A 14,426-nucleotide genomic window follows, 5' to 3' on the forward strand; every position below is an offset into this window, starting at 1 on the left:
CAGATAGGCGCTTATAGAACTGAACGCGAGATATATTTTTACCAACTTGCTTACAACTTACTTACATAATAGCAAAAATTGTGTAAAGATTGACAATATAGATCCTACAGCAACCATATGGCAAACATTTATTTTTATTTTGGCTGGTTCGTCTCCGTCTCAAACATAATTTTATAGAGCAAAATTACATATTTGTTTCAATGATTAACATTAAATTGTATTTTTAGGTGCTCTTGTCAAATCTCATTTATGCCAATGACGGCTGTCTAGGATTTTTTTAACAGAAGCTATCCATGTACAGTGCAGAAAAGAATAAGTACAAAAAGGCCGATTTTCATAAGTCTGGAGTAAAGTTTGGTAAAGTTTAAAATAAGAAATTCTACATTATTTGTGTAGATTAATGTCTTTGAAATGGTGATTAGTAGTACAAGCCGATCATTGTGACTGCCATGTTTGGATATCGACATGTTTCACCTTAAGTTTAAAAATACGTATTCGATTTGGCGTTTTTTTTTCTAAAATTCCATCATCCCATTTCTTATAAGTTTGTTTCTACCACAAAAATATAAGGATATATGGAAACAATGCAAACTTTGGGTAGGGAACTGATTAACTTTTTCGGTCTTTTGTACGAATCGAGAGGGAAAATGCAGAAACAAGCAATAGTGTCCTATAAAGTATGGCGAGAATCATGATGTTTTTTTTTTCACAATATTATCGTATTTTTTTTTATTTGGGCATTTTAAATTGCGGCTGATAATAAAAAATATTTTATAATTAAGTTTATAATTTCCTTTAAAATAAGTGATAGCCCGATAATTCATCAAATTGGGAATTGTTTTTTTTTTAAAGATGAGCCAGCCTCGGGCTGCAAATCTCTTAAATAAAGATATCTATCTATCTATTATTTTTCAGATTTTTCGTACCAAATTTCGTACAACAAAGGCACTCAAATATAACGCGATACGTGCAAGTTTGATAAGAGGAGCTTCCAAGAATGTTACACCATTAACAAACAGGTAAAAAATCGCTCAAAATTCAAAATCTGCCCTTGATAAGTGCAAAAAAAAATGTGTGAATATCTGATGTTTATCTAGTCATGAAATGAGCGTTTAGTGAAGTCGTGCCCATACTCTCAAGGACACCCTATGGATGGTGTACGGTGTAATGGACAAGCAAGAAAAAAAAGAAAGGATGTAAGTACATTATGAACCTACATATTTTTATTAAATTCTTACGCAATTATCGCAAAATAACACAAGTGGTAAAGCCTGGTAGCAGTTATTGTCTAAAGTGTTGTTTTAGACTTTTGGTTTATGAAAAACCATTATGGCCTGGCAATAGAGGCTCTCCGGCCATAAATCAATTCCCCTAGAAGCATTTTAGAATATTCAGTTATTTTTCTACGTTAGTTATGTTTATTATAATCGTTTCCATTCAAAACAGATCACCATCGTTCTGTACGATCATTTCGTCGTCTTGCTATGATTATCATCATAGCCACATACCTTCTCGATTTGATCCAGCGCGATCGATGCATCGAACCAGCTAGTCCTAATGTACAGGTCGGAGAATACTTTCTCGTCTACGGTGTCCCCGTGGGTGTCAGGTACTCGTGGCAGACTATCCATCGTTGGCACTACCATATTATTTTTTTCTTATTTCTCAACGAAGCCGAAGCCCAAAACACTCTTTAACACTATTCACCTTTCTTTTGTGCTGATAAGGCCTTGGCTATCGAAACTTGTTCGGCCTGCAGCATCCACACACTTGGGGTTTTGGTGATGGTTTTGTATCCTGGGATTGTGACACTTTTGATTATTTCACTCGAGTAATCGACCGGAATCTGGGCTCCATTTTCCACTGGAACCAACTGCTGTGTTATTTTCGATTTTTCTCTAGCTCAAGCGACATATTTTTCTACGGATTGCTTTGCGTATACTATTTCTCCGGACCGAAGCAAAAGCATAGATCAACAGGCGCAACAAAAGACGAACGAAACAAAACCGATACTCCCACTCACTTCGGCTTAGACACTATTTCTAGTTTTGAGGCTTTCCCAGTTGTCACTTCCCCTCTATTCTGCACAAGCTTTTGAAGAAGTAGAAAAAAAACCTTCTCGCCCTACTATACTGCCGCACAATTCACTTCACACTACTTCTCTTGGGTTTGTTTTTCCTAATAACATACGAGGACCAGCATGTGCGGGATTTACAACTCAGCTTTCTCGGATCTCCGCACTCTTCCAGGAATGAGCCACTTTTGCCCTTGGCTAGCAGACGACTGTTGTAGGTCCACTTTTGAACAGGCAGCCGGAAAATTACGCCACTAACATACTCCGCCAAAAACTTCAGTTTCATGACATCTTGTTTGTTGTATTCTTTCCTTGGCGCTGGTTGCGTATTCCCTTAGCTTGCACTTGTGAGTAAGGTTCAACCGATTGATCTAACGATTGATAGAATCCACTATGTGTTTTGCACAACTTGATCACTCCGAACCCAACTTCTTCTGATACCCGAAATCGGAACTATTTTCCTTCACAAAACTCATTAAGAAAAATAGCAAATTAATACACACTCACGATCACTTGATCTTGGATGAGTCAAGTTCGACAGTCCGAGTTTTACCGCGAATACAACCGATGATCAGTAAGTAAAACGGCACTTCAACACTTGCGCTGGACGAGTTGACGATTCGAGACCGTGTACGGTTTTGGTGCTCTAGTGCGAGCTGTTTTCTCTACTTGGGTGGTTTTTCTCTACTGTCAGGTCTGGCCCGAGGAGGATCGCACTCGACTTTGCGTCCGCACTTCGCGATTGTTTTCGATCAAATAAAGTCGGCCATCTTAGCCTTATGCTGTGTACGTATACAACTGTGTCGACTGTGAGCGATACGCAACATGAGAGTGAGAGACACCTTCCCACTGCCATAGCCCGGGAGGAGAGATTTACTCACGCACCTATACACTACACTATGGCCACCACCACCCCCTTATGTTGGGTTTGTCTCATGCTGCTATGCTATCGCTACATACCAATGGTAGGTGGCTTTGAGTGTGAATGTTGGTCGATCGCGCGCAGCTTGAAATGGAGTTCCAAGTTGGGAAAAAGGTACAAAATAACTTGACTTCACTTATGTGTACTAGCGTGGGAAACATTATATGACAAATATATACTGCTTCGCGACTAAAAATGGATGAACCAACGTGCGAAGTTCGATTTTTCACCAACTTCGCCGCGTCGCGAGTCACTTCGCTATAGTGCGCATCTATGCCCGTCACCGTGTGCATTATGCGCACTATTGAGAATCGAGTTGCGACGCGGCGAAGTTGGTCAAAAATCAAACTTCGCACGTTGGTTAACCCATTTTCTAACGCGAAGCAGTATAAATTTTCGCTCTGCGTCACTGCGTAACAAAAATGACATTTTTGCGTGTCTCAAAAATCAAATTATGTGTCTCTAGTAGATTTGGGTCTGCTGAATCTAATGCTGTTCTCAGAAATGTTCCAGCACGTCACAATTTTTAGCTACAGGTCGCCAAAGTTGTATAAAACACTGGTTTCATTGATGTTTACATCAAATTTAAACAATGATTTAACAAAAAATATTACGATCTAATGTACCAAGCATGCCAAACAGAACTTCAACTTTCATTTCAGATGTAATTTGGTTGAAATTACACAATTAAAATGAGGTTAAAACAATTTTCTCAACATGCTTGCAGTCTCCATACGAAACACGGTGTGTTTCGTAGAGCAATTTCAAAACAAAAAATTCGGCAAGTCTGAAATTTTGACACAAGAAAGCCATGATTGTCCCCTTTCATTTGCAACTAAAACGAAAATAATCGGTCGGGGGGTCTAGAGCAATATTTTTTTTCATTTATTTTACGGAATTTGGGATATAGCTTAACCTTAACAAGCACCTTGGATAGTTTTCGACCCATTTCAAAATTCAAATCATTATAACTTTTGATTAAAATAACCTAGCAAATTGACGTTTTCTGACAATTAGGCATTTTATTGTGGGAACATTTATTTTTGCGGAAACAAAAGTGTTGAATGACCCCTTGGGGAGCTTCCTTAAAAAAAGTTACAAATTGTGACTTAGGGTCGTTTTCGACCCGAAAATTCAAACAGCTCGAAAAAATCAGTTCTGTTGGGCTTAAATGTAAGGCACACATGTCTAGTTTCAGAAACCCTCCCGGAGATTCGGGTTTAGTCACTGTGGCCACCGGGAACCTGGTACATCTGAAAAAAGTCTCTCTAGAGACCCCTACTTTGACAACCTGTAGTTTCGTAACTAAACAAGTAATCTGAACCGTGCTCATATTATTGAATAGATATTCACGTGGACTATAAATAGAGATTCTCAAATCATTTAGTGATTCATACCCGGTTCCGGAAACCCGAACATCCGAAAAGTAAGTTTCCATCGCAGTTTTGTAGATGTAATTAACATCGATACTATTCGGTTGATGGGTATTTTGGCATAAAATTTCTCTGTAATAAGGAACCAATTACCGGTGCACATCTCTTGAAAAATTCGGTCCAGTATGGTCCATGCGGAACCGGTTCCTGGAGTCCCGGAAGGTGTGCAATCTAGACAATTCTATGAAATTACTCGGGTTTATGACCCGAAACTAAATGAATTGTGTCCAATTCTTTAAAATTTTTAATGTTTGGATGTATTTTGCCAAGAGGGTGAATAAATGGTTATTATGGTCCAAAACTAGGCATGCGACGGCTCAAACTTTATGATTTTGAATCCCTGTGACTTTTCTAATTCAATTATAGCGTCAACTTCGTTTCTCTTATATGGTAAAATACAATGCTTTTCTAAACCAACAAAAAAATAAATTTTGAGCATCGGAAGTATTATGAACTTTGTTGATAAGTATTGTTATATACATAAAGTTTGAATTCTGAGGCAAATTAAGCAAATAAATTGCCATACAAGCTGGCAAACTTGCATGCAAGTTGGTTGGAACAGTCAAATTTAGCATTTTCAACAGCTAATATCTTAAAAACTAGACGTGCTAGGGCAAAATGGCAATGGATTCAGCAAGCCTTAATTAAGTAAATAGTGGTATTTTTGTGCTAGAGACAAAAACGTGTTCCGCGGTGTAATCAACCAAATTTCATATAATAATCAAAGGAGAAAATTTTTGAAGAGAAACTGACGCTGACTTTCTGAAACATACGTCTTAAAATCTATAAACACTTTTTGTAACTTCTAGAAAAAAAATGGCTAAAACTTATCGTCCAACATTGGTTTTGCTGCAATAGATGTAAAACTTGTAACTTTAGAAAACTTATTTCTGTTTGAATAACATGTCCAGACCTGAACATCTGCTTTGAAAACAAAACTCACAAGAAGTCTAACTTATCACATCGATCATAGTGAAAACCGCATTTCATTAAACTTGTTTGTTTCTGAGCATCAGTTGATTGAATACAAAAGAAGACCCGGGGCTTTGAGGGTTAAAACAATAGTTAACTGGGATACAAATCTTAAGATCTAGGCGTAAAGCAGGAGTGGCTTATATTCAAAATTGAAAACTAAGGGCTTCCAAAATACTTAAATTATTGCATCCCGGATTGTCGAAATTTAGCTCAGGTCCATGATGATCGGTGACGATGAAGCTTGCGGTTGTAATAACGGTGTAGCTAGTTTTTTGGGTAGCAACTTCCGAAATTTTGGGGCTCCAAAAAACTCGAATTCATGAAATAGTAGTCCTTGTGACCATGTTAAGCTTTATTTTCAAGAGACGGGTCGAGTCCTACTTTGAAAGAAACAAATGATAGTGTGCTGATATTCTTGTCTTTCGGTACGAGTTTCACCACAGTAGAATCGCTAGTTAAGTGAAGGTTTTATCATGATACGGCTTCAACAGTAACATCTGGACGACTTTTCGATAGGTAAAGCCAGAATCTTTCATCCACTTCCTCATTGAAAATGGGCACAGATATGACATCATCATGCGTTCTTTTTTGCTACCAGTGCGGCAGTATCCACTAGCGCGTACGATTGATTCAGTCTCTCTAAGGCGTTTAGCGCTTCTACGCTGATCGATCGCAGGCCAATCAACATTAGTTGCTGGGGTATACGATACTGTGGGCTTCGAATTCAAGTGTTTTATTGCAGTCCGCAACTCAGTGATCACAGCCATGACATACTACAACATCCATACCGGTGATCGGTTCCATGCATTTTCCACACTGTGTAGCCATGCAAGTAGCTATTCCAATTTATTCCAGCAGAGATTGCATCAGCAGAAAATAAAAACAGCGTGACAGGCTTTTGTAGCGGGTGACGCGATAGAGAAAAACAATTGACTCTAGCTAATTGATATTATTTCACTACGACACGACACTAAACATCAACTTATGTATCGAAACGATCACAATGTCAATCTGTAAGCACAAGAAAGCAAAAAGATGATTTTACAATTATGAAAACACACAAAAACGAGAAAAAATCACGACCGTAAGAAGTTATATTATCAAAATTAATTTCATTTTTAGCAATTTCCCCTGATCCTTAACTTTCATATAGACGTTTTGAAAGTTTTCAAACTTGGTGATAATAATATTGAGTAAAGCATATTAGCAATTCTCTGTCAAACGAATCAAAGTAACAACCAAAGACGAAATTAAGACCAAAGAACCGAGAAAATCCACAATACTCCGTTTACTTATATGAAGGGTTATAGTTTATGCTATAAATAATAGCCCTCCATATATGATTTCTAATACTTGCAGGTTAGAGTGATGCAAATTTTGAAATTTTAGCTCCCCTATGCTGGAATGATTTTAATTATGGTAAATAGCATCCTCCCAAAGTTTGAAGTGATTCAGATGAAATTTGACTGTGCACACGCCATTTGAAGTTTATATGGAGATAAATTATGAATTTTGCTGGCTGCTTGGGCACGTCAGGAGTTAATCATCAATATTAACCTCCTTTTCCCGAGCAGCCTAGATAGCCGCGTAGTGTCGGTAGCGGTTGTTTCAACTGGCTAAGAATTAACACTACGGACTGCCTGTTCCGGTGGTAAAAGTCCACCTCACAGGCAAGCATGGGAAACATTCACTCGAATATTGCATTTCTCTCGCTCACATCCACAAGCGGTCAAGAGCGAGATTGCCGTTTCTCTGGCCAAGCTGAGTGTTTCGATTTCTAATGCGCTTTCTTCTTGTTCGCCGAGCGACAAGTTAGACAAAAACAGTAGCAGAATGATTCACTACCGACTCCTTGTGTCGAAGACATCCGATTGCTGTAGCGATTGATTCTTTACATTCCTATTCCGCACGAGTGGCATTCGTATTTGAGAGCTGAAGAGCGTTTACTGACTGGTAATAAACAAGGCGAAATGTTTCAGTGAACGCAAAATCTGTACATTTCGCAGGAAGCTTTCAGTGATCGAATGGCGAACGCGTTCTTTCGTGTCTCCAATTTAAGAGAGGATAGGTGCTCTCTCCGCTACGTATATCTTTTCATTTTCGGTTTATCTCAATCGTTTACGATTCGTCGGGATTGCGCTCACCCTAGTAGCAATCGGCAGTCATTGAACATTCGGTGGCAGCAGATACTTTGCAGATATTTTATCGGTAGCGTTCGGGTGAGTGAGTGAATTTTCCCATGCTTGCTCACAGGTGACCCCTAATTTATGGTGTGATGCGTACCGTGCCTAGGAATGAATGGCAACGATCAACCTTTGCAGACTCATGCAAAATGGTGCAGCCCAAGTGGCGCTAGTTCAAGAACCCTACTTTCGTAGAGGAAACTTCTATCTAGGTAACCTTGTGGACCCAGTTTTTGCTACTTTCAGCAAACTTGAAATGGCAAACTCGCGCTCCATGCCCCGCGCATGCGTTCTCGTTAATAAAGCAATCGTTGCTACACTCATTTCTGAGTTGACGACCAGAGATGTATGTGCTGTCACAATTGATGTTTCTGTTGGTGACCTCAACAGGAAATACGTCTATTGTTCGGTATATTTACCACATGATGAACCATCCCCAACGGATGACTTCAAACGAGTTGTCGTACACTGCGTAACAAAAGGCCTTCCGCTGATTGTGGGCAGTGATGCCAATGCTCATCACATCATCTGGGGCAGCGCAGATATCAATTTGAGAGGCTCCAGTCTGATGGAATACTTAAGTAGTACAGACCTTGGATTACTTAACATAGGCAATCGCCCAACCTTCATGGTTTCTAATAGAGAAGAAGTGTTAGACATAACGCTCTGCTCGAATAGAATCAGTCACGAGTTGACGAATTGGCATGTATCAGATGAGGAATCATTATCTGATCATCGCTACATCTTCTTTGAACATTCAAATGTAACTGCGCAGACTTTGCGTTTTAGGAATCCCCGATCAACAAACTGGGAACTCTATATTGAATTGGTTGCGACCAAATTTCATGGATATTCTCCGTCCATTGAAAATCCGAGTGATCTGGATGATGCCGTTGATACTACAATATCCTACATTATGGAAGCTTTTGAAGAAGCATGTCCTCTGCGGTCTGTAAAGACTACAAGAGGGACCCCATGGTGGAATTCCGATCCGACTAGACTCAGGAAACAATGTAGAAGGAGTTGGAACAGACGCCGTTCAGCTGGATCAGAGTCGTTCAAGTCGGCTCGCAAGGCTTACAAGAAGGCTCTTCGTTCTGCTGAACGATCCGGCTGGAAACACCTTTGTACAAATGTTTCCAGTTTGAGTGAAGTCAGTCGGCTGAACAAAATCCTTGCAAAATCTAAGGATTTCCAAGTGAACGAAATTCTCTTACCTAATGGTGATTTTACTTCTTCCGATGAAGAAGTTTTAGAATGTTTATTCAATACACACTTCCCCGGATGTGTGGACACAGCATCTACGGATGAACCAAATGTCTTTTCATGTAGTTACGAGTCTCTGGCCTCGGCTCGCAGTATCGTAACTACTGAATCGATTCAATGGGCACTTAATAGTTTTGCTCCTTTCAAATCTCCAGGAGCGGATGGGATTTATCCTGTTCTGCTCCAAAAGGGGTTTGAGTTTATCAAACATGTTTTGAAAAAGCTACTTGTAAGCAGTTTTGCTACCGGGTATATTCCCAAATCCTGGCGTGATATTACTGTAAAGTTTATCCCGAAAGGAGGACGTGCGTCGTATGAAGAAGCGAAGAGTTTTAGACCAATCAGTCTTTTCCTCTTTTCTTCTGAAATGTCTGGAACGCATTATCGATCATCACATCCGTGATGTTTATTTGGCAAACATGCCTCTTCATGTGAATCAACATGCTTACCAATCTGGAAAGTCCACTGTGACTCTTTTACACAAAGTTGTATACGATATCGAGAAAGCATTCGTCCAGAAGCATTCCTGCTTGGGTGTTTTCTTGGATATTGAGGGTGCCTTTGATAACGTGTCTTTCGATGCCATATTGGAAGCAGCACGAAACCATGGGCTACCTACAATGATTACCAATTGGATTCATCAAATGCTCAAAAACCGACATCTCTTCTCGACATTGCGTCAAGCAGCGATTCGAAAATTGAGTATTTGCAGATGCCCCCAAGGGAGAGTCTTGTCACCACTTTTGTGGAATCTCGTAGCAGATACGCTATTGAGGCAACTCAATAATAGCGGTTTTCCAACATATGGATTTGCCGACGACTATCTAGCTCTGATAGTTGGTATGTGCATAAGCACCCTATTCGACCTGATGCAAAGTGCTCTTCAGGTAGTCGAGAGTTGGTGTCGCCAATATGGCCTTTCGGTTAACCCGAATAAAACATCTATTGTTCTGTTTACGGAAAGACGAAACCGCGATGGAATTCGACCTTTACGTCCTTTTGGCACTGAGATTAATGTGACTGATCAAGTAAAGTATGTCGGAGTCATTCTAGATTCCAAACTTTCATGGACACCTCACATTGATTTCAGAGTCAAAAAAGCTTGCATGGCCTTCGGTCAATGCCGGCGAGCCTTTGGTAAAACTTGGGGCCTCAAAACCAAATATATCAAATGGATTTACACAACAGTTGTTCGACCAATATTGGCATATGGATGTCTTGTGTGGTGGCAAAAGGGCGAAGTGAGAATAATCCAATCAAAATTGGGCCATCTCCAAAGGATGTGCTTGATGGCGATGTCTGGTGCGTTCTCTACAACTCCCACAGCAGCGCTCGAGGCCCTTTTCGACGTTGTGCCACTACACATATATCTTAAACAAGAAGCACTTTCTTGCTCTTACCGTTTATGGGTACTGGATCTACTGGAGAAAAATCCAGTGAATCGTAAATCTACACACACTTCGTTGTTTCCACTTTTGGTGAATTGGGACAAAATTGTCCTTGCTCCAAGTGATCTCACAATTGCTTGTCACTTTCCTTACAGGACATTTATCATACAATTCCCTTCACGGGAAGAGTGGACGTCTGGCTATTTGGAAAGAAGTATATCAAACAATATCGTATGTTACACTGATGGCTCCCTTCTTGAAGGTAGAGCTGGTGCAGGAGTATATTCTCGTGAGCTAAGGCTGAATCAGTTTTACTCACTTGGTAGAAACTGCACCGTTTTTCAGGCGGAAATATTTGCCCTTATGTGTGGAGTGCAATCAGCACTTCAACAGCGCGTAATGGGTAAAGTCATAGGGGGAGGTCCCCCAGTGCCGGACAGCACCCAATACCGGACAAAGTCGAAAAATTGAGAAATCATGGTACAATTAAGATGGTGTATTAGTAGAAAAGGAAGCTATTATGGAGACTAATGTTTGCGTAGAATAACATTTCCTTGAAATATGCATGCCTTTTTAAAAAAGTTAAAATGTTTGAAAATTTTTAAAAATTTGACGTTTTGCATTAATTTTGAGCCTATTTAGTAATTATTTAAGATATGAAAAAATAATTTGAATCACGCAAGCATGTTCGAATCTAATCCTTATTTGATAGTATGACTGTATTTTGTACCAAAATTGAACTAAATATGGACAAATTACAATTTTGGTTGAACGCTTCCTGTGCCCCAGTTTCGGACAGCTTGATTTGTTATATGATATCTTTGTAATTATTGCACCAGTGTCTCAAAATACATTCATTTTTCATGGATTTCGTCGATTCTGGTATCGAACATGTAATAAAATTAAGAAGATGAACATTCAGAACAACATCGTAAAATGTGCTATTTTTGATCATATATGAAAGAGGTTTTTGATGGACATCTTGCAAACTAAGAAAAACTCAAATTGTTCTTGTAAATGTTGCAAATGCATTGAATTGGCAATTATGTACTATTCCTATAGTAAACACATTCAATGATATTCAAATTCACATAATTCGAGGCATTTTCGGATCGTGTCCGGTATTGGGTGCCACCTTTCAAGATCGATCAATTTGGTTCTAAAATACATCATCAAAATGCAATGTCAAAATTCATATTTATATTATCAAATTTATTTTTGTACACTATAAAAATGATAATATTGATCATATATGGGTAACACGAGCACATGTATCCAATATTTTTCGAATTATGAATTTAGTGGCTTAAGTGTCCGATACTGGAGGATCTCCCCCTATACTTCTGTTCAGATAGTCAAGCTGCTATAAAAGCTCTCGCTTCGGCCAACTCAAGGTCGAAGCTTGTTATCGCATGTCGAACTCAAATTGAGGAACTGAATTCAGTCAACTCTGTAAACCTTGTATGGGTACCTGGCCATTCTTCCATCGTTGGAAATGAATTGGCTGATGAGCTAGCTCGCGATGGAGCATCACATGACTTCATTGGCCCTGAGCCGGCTATTCCAATTTCTAAGTGCTGGGTGAAGCTTCAGATAAACTCTTGGGCGGCAACTCAGCACAAGCAATATTGGAATAGTTTGGAGTCATGTTGTCGCAACATTCCGTTGCTTCGCACCACATCCAAACAGCACAACAGTACGGACCTACGTTTTCTACCTTGTCCATATTGACAAGCCCCTACAGTATGCGCGCCGTTGCGTCAGAGAACTTCAGTGAGCGAGAGTTTGAGGAGAAACGTCAGGACTGTCAGACTGAAAAACATGCAAGTAACGAAAGGCGTGCAAAGTAGAGTCCGTTCAGTTAAAATTTAATTAACTTAAAAAGTGTTACTGTTTCACTTAAAATTATTGTTGAATTAATAACTAGTTTAATCTACCTACGTTTAGTGAATTTAACTACCTAAGATAAAAAATGAATTATAAAACAACACAGTTAGTACGGCACAGAAATCACAGGTTAGTTCATGCAATGATAAAACTAGAGAATTTACTAAAATTAAGCCTTGATTACACAGTTTGCGTCCGTGAGCAGTCAGAACCCACTTGAATTAACGTGAGACAAGTAAAAGACACGTTAAAAAACAGGTAAAAATCAATATTGAAATGTTGTGAAACTAAACCTAACCTATAATCCGAACTTGTAGCAGTTCCCCGTCCGATCTTAGAGCTAAACACCAATTGAAATACGCTAAAGAGACACTAAACGTAAGTACTACCATTTGGACAACTAGAACTAAGAAAACACAAAAAATCAAAATTATTATGTACAACATTAAACACAAAAGAACATACAGCATTTCCCTATGGTCTGTTTATTCCATAGGAATTTTTTAACGTTGGCCTAAATATACTGCGTTCAGAAAATCGGACATCTGTCTCTTATTCGTTGCATTTGCAACACATGTCGTCAAACAAAATTGTACATTACTGAGCCATCTCCAAGGGTGGCGAAGTATTTAACAAATCTGTCAAAGCAGAATTGCAGTCTCTTGGTCAGAGCGTTGACAGGCCACTGCCGACTCAACTATCACACGGCAAATATTCAGCGTGCTGACTCATTTGTGTGTGATAGATGTGACTCCGATTATGGAACTTCGTATCACCTGATATGTAACTGTCCAGTTTTTGCGCAAATGCGATTCCAATTACTTGGTAAACACTTATTAAGTGAAACTGAATTCAGAAGCCTGAATCTTCAGGACATTCTGTTATTCTTAACCCGCTGTGGTAATGAGCTATAGGCTCTCTTTACGCTCATGCGTTTTGCAGTGCCCTTTTTAGGGCGCTGTTCGAACCCATTGTGGTATGGAGCTATATGCTCTCATTTCGCTTATGCGATCTTCCCTCTTCAAGGGACCCCACTCCTATTTCCTCCCATCGGGTAGATGATGAAATAGGCTCAAATATGGCGATGGCACAAATCTCCCAACTGGTGGGGAACGTGCCTTTGGAGCCGGCCTTCTGATACCTGATACCTGATAACAACCAAAGACGAAATTAAGACCAAAGAACCGAGAAAATCCACAATACTCCGTTTACTTATATGAAGGGTTATAGTTTATGCTATAAATAATAGCCCTCCATATATGATTTCTGATGCTTGTAGGTTAGAGTGATGCAAATTTTGAAATTTTAGCTCCCCTATGCTGGAATGATTTTAATTATGGTAAATAGCATCCTCCTAAAGTTTGAAGAGATTCAGATGAAATTTGACTGTGCACACGCCATTTGAAGTTTATATGGAGATTACTATGGAAAACGCCAAATTTTTGTGTTCAGCTCTCTATCTCTTCGTCATAATATTTTATGGAAAAGTGAACACACTCATCTCATGTGAAAACTTCCTAGCTACAACTTTGCCGAAGACCACATTTTGATTGGACGTCAGGATAAATTGTTATTCATCATCATAAAGTTGGTTTGCATGTAGCATGCTTCACCAACTGTTCGGCAGGCTGCTGGCGTAAAGAATAGATCAAAGTAATCCAGGCTACTATGTTCTACAGCAAAAAAGCAGTGTTGCTCTGAAAGTAATTGAATGATCATCTCAGCATGATAAAAACTTTGTTATCAATAATAACAAATTATCCTTACATCCCATCAAAATGTGTATCAGTTGTAGCTGGGAAGTTTTCATATGAGATGAGTGTGTACACTTTTCCTTAAAATATTATGACGAAGAGATAGAGGGCTAGACACAAAAGATTGGCGTTTTCCATAGTAATCTCCATATAAACTTCAAATGGCGTGTGCACAGTCAAATTTCTTCCGAATCACTTCAAATTTTGGGAGGATCATTTTCATCATATTTGACATAGTTTAAGCATAGGGGAGCAGAAACTTCAAAATTTGCATCAGTCTATTGCAGGTCCTATGGTCAATATTCCAAGGATTCTTGAAGGAGCAAGAGAAAGGAGTCCTGCACAAATTACATAACGCTCCAAGGGGGGGGGGGGGTGTATGGGGTCAACCCAAGCGTGACAAGCCTTACAAGATTTTCGAAGGACTCATACAACAAACGTGACATAATTTGTGTACCATCCCAAACATCTTTCAAATCAATACAATAATTCGTTGTCTTATATGAATGGTCATTGGATTGCTTCATATCAATAGCGCTCTGGT

The 14,426-nt window shown here is 39.3% G+C and overlaps 1 protein-coding gene across 1 annotated transcript in view; it reads right to left on the reverse strand.

Moving 5' to 3' along the window:
- Positions 1 to 2,843, reverse strand: part of LOC5576239 (protein patched) — an 84,503-nt gene extending 81,660 nt beyond the window's left edge. Inside the window, exon 1 of the mRNA XM_001655967.2 lies at positions 1,509 to 2,843. Coding sequence (XP_001656017.2) covers positions 1,509 to 1,646 — 138 coding nt within the window. The 5' untranslated portion in view covers positions 1,647 to 2,843. The remainder of the gene's footprint in view (positions 1 to 1,508) is intronic.
- Between the last annotated feature and the right edge of the window lie 11,583 nt (positions 2,844 to 14,426).

This window comes from Aedes aegypti, chromosome 3 (assembly GCF_002204515.2).
Source record: "Aedes aegypti strain LVP_AGWG chromosome 3, AaegL5.0 Primary Assembly, whole genome shotgun sequence".
NCBI classification, from domain to species: Eukaryota; Metazoa; Arthropoda; class Insecta; order Diptera; family Culicidae; genus Aedes; species Aedes aegypti.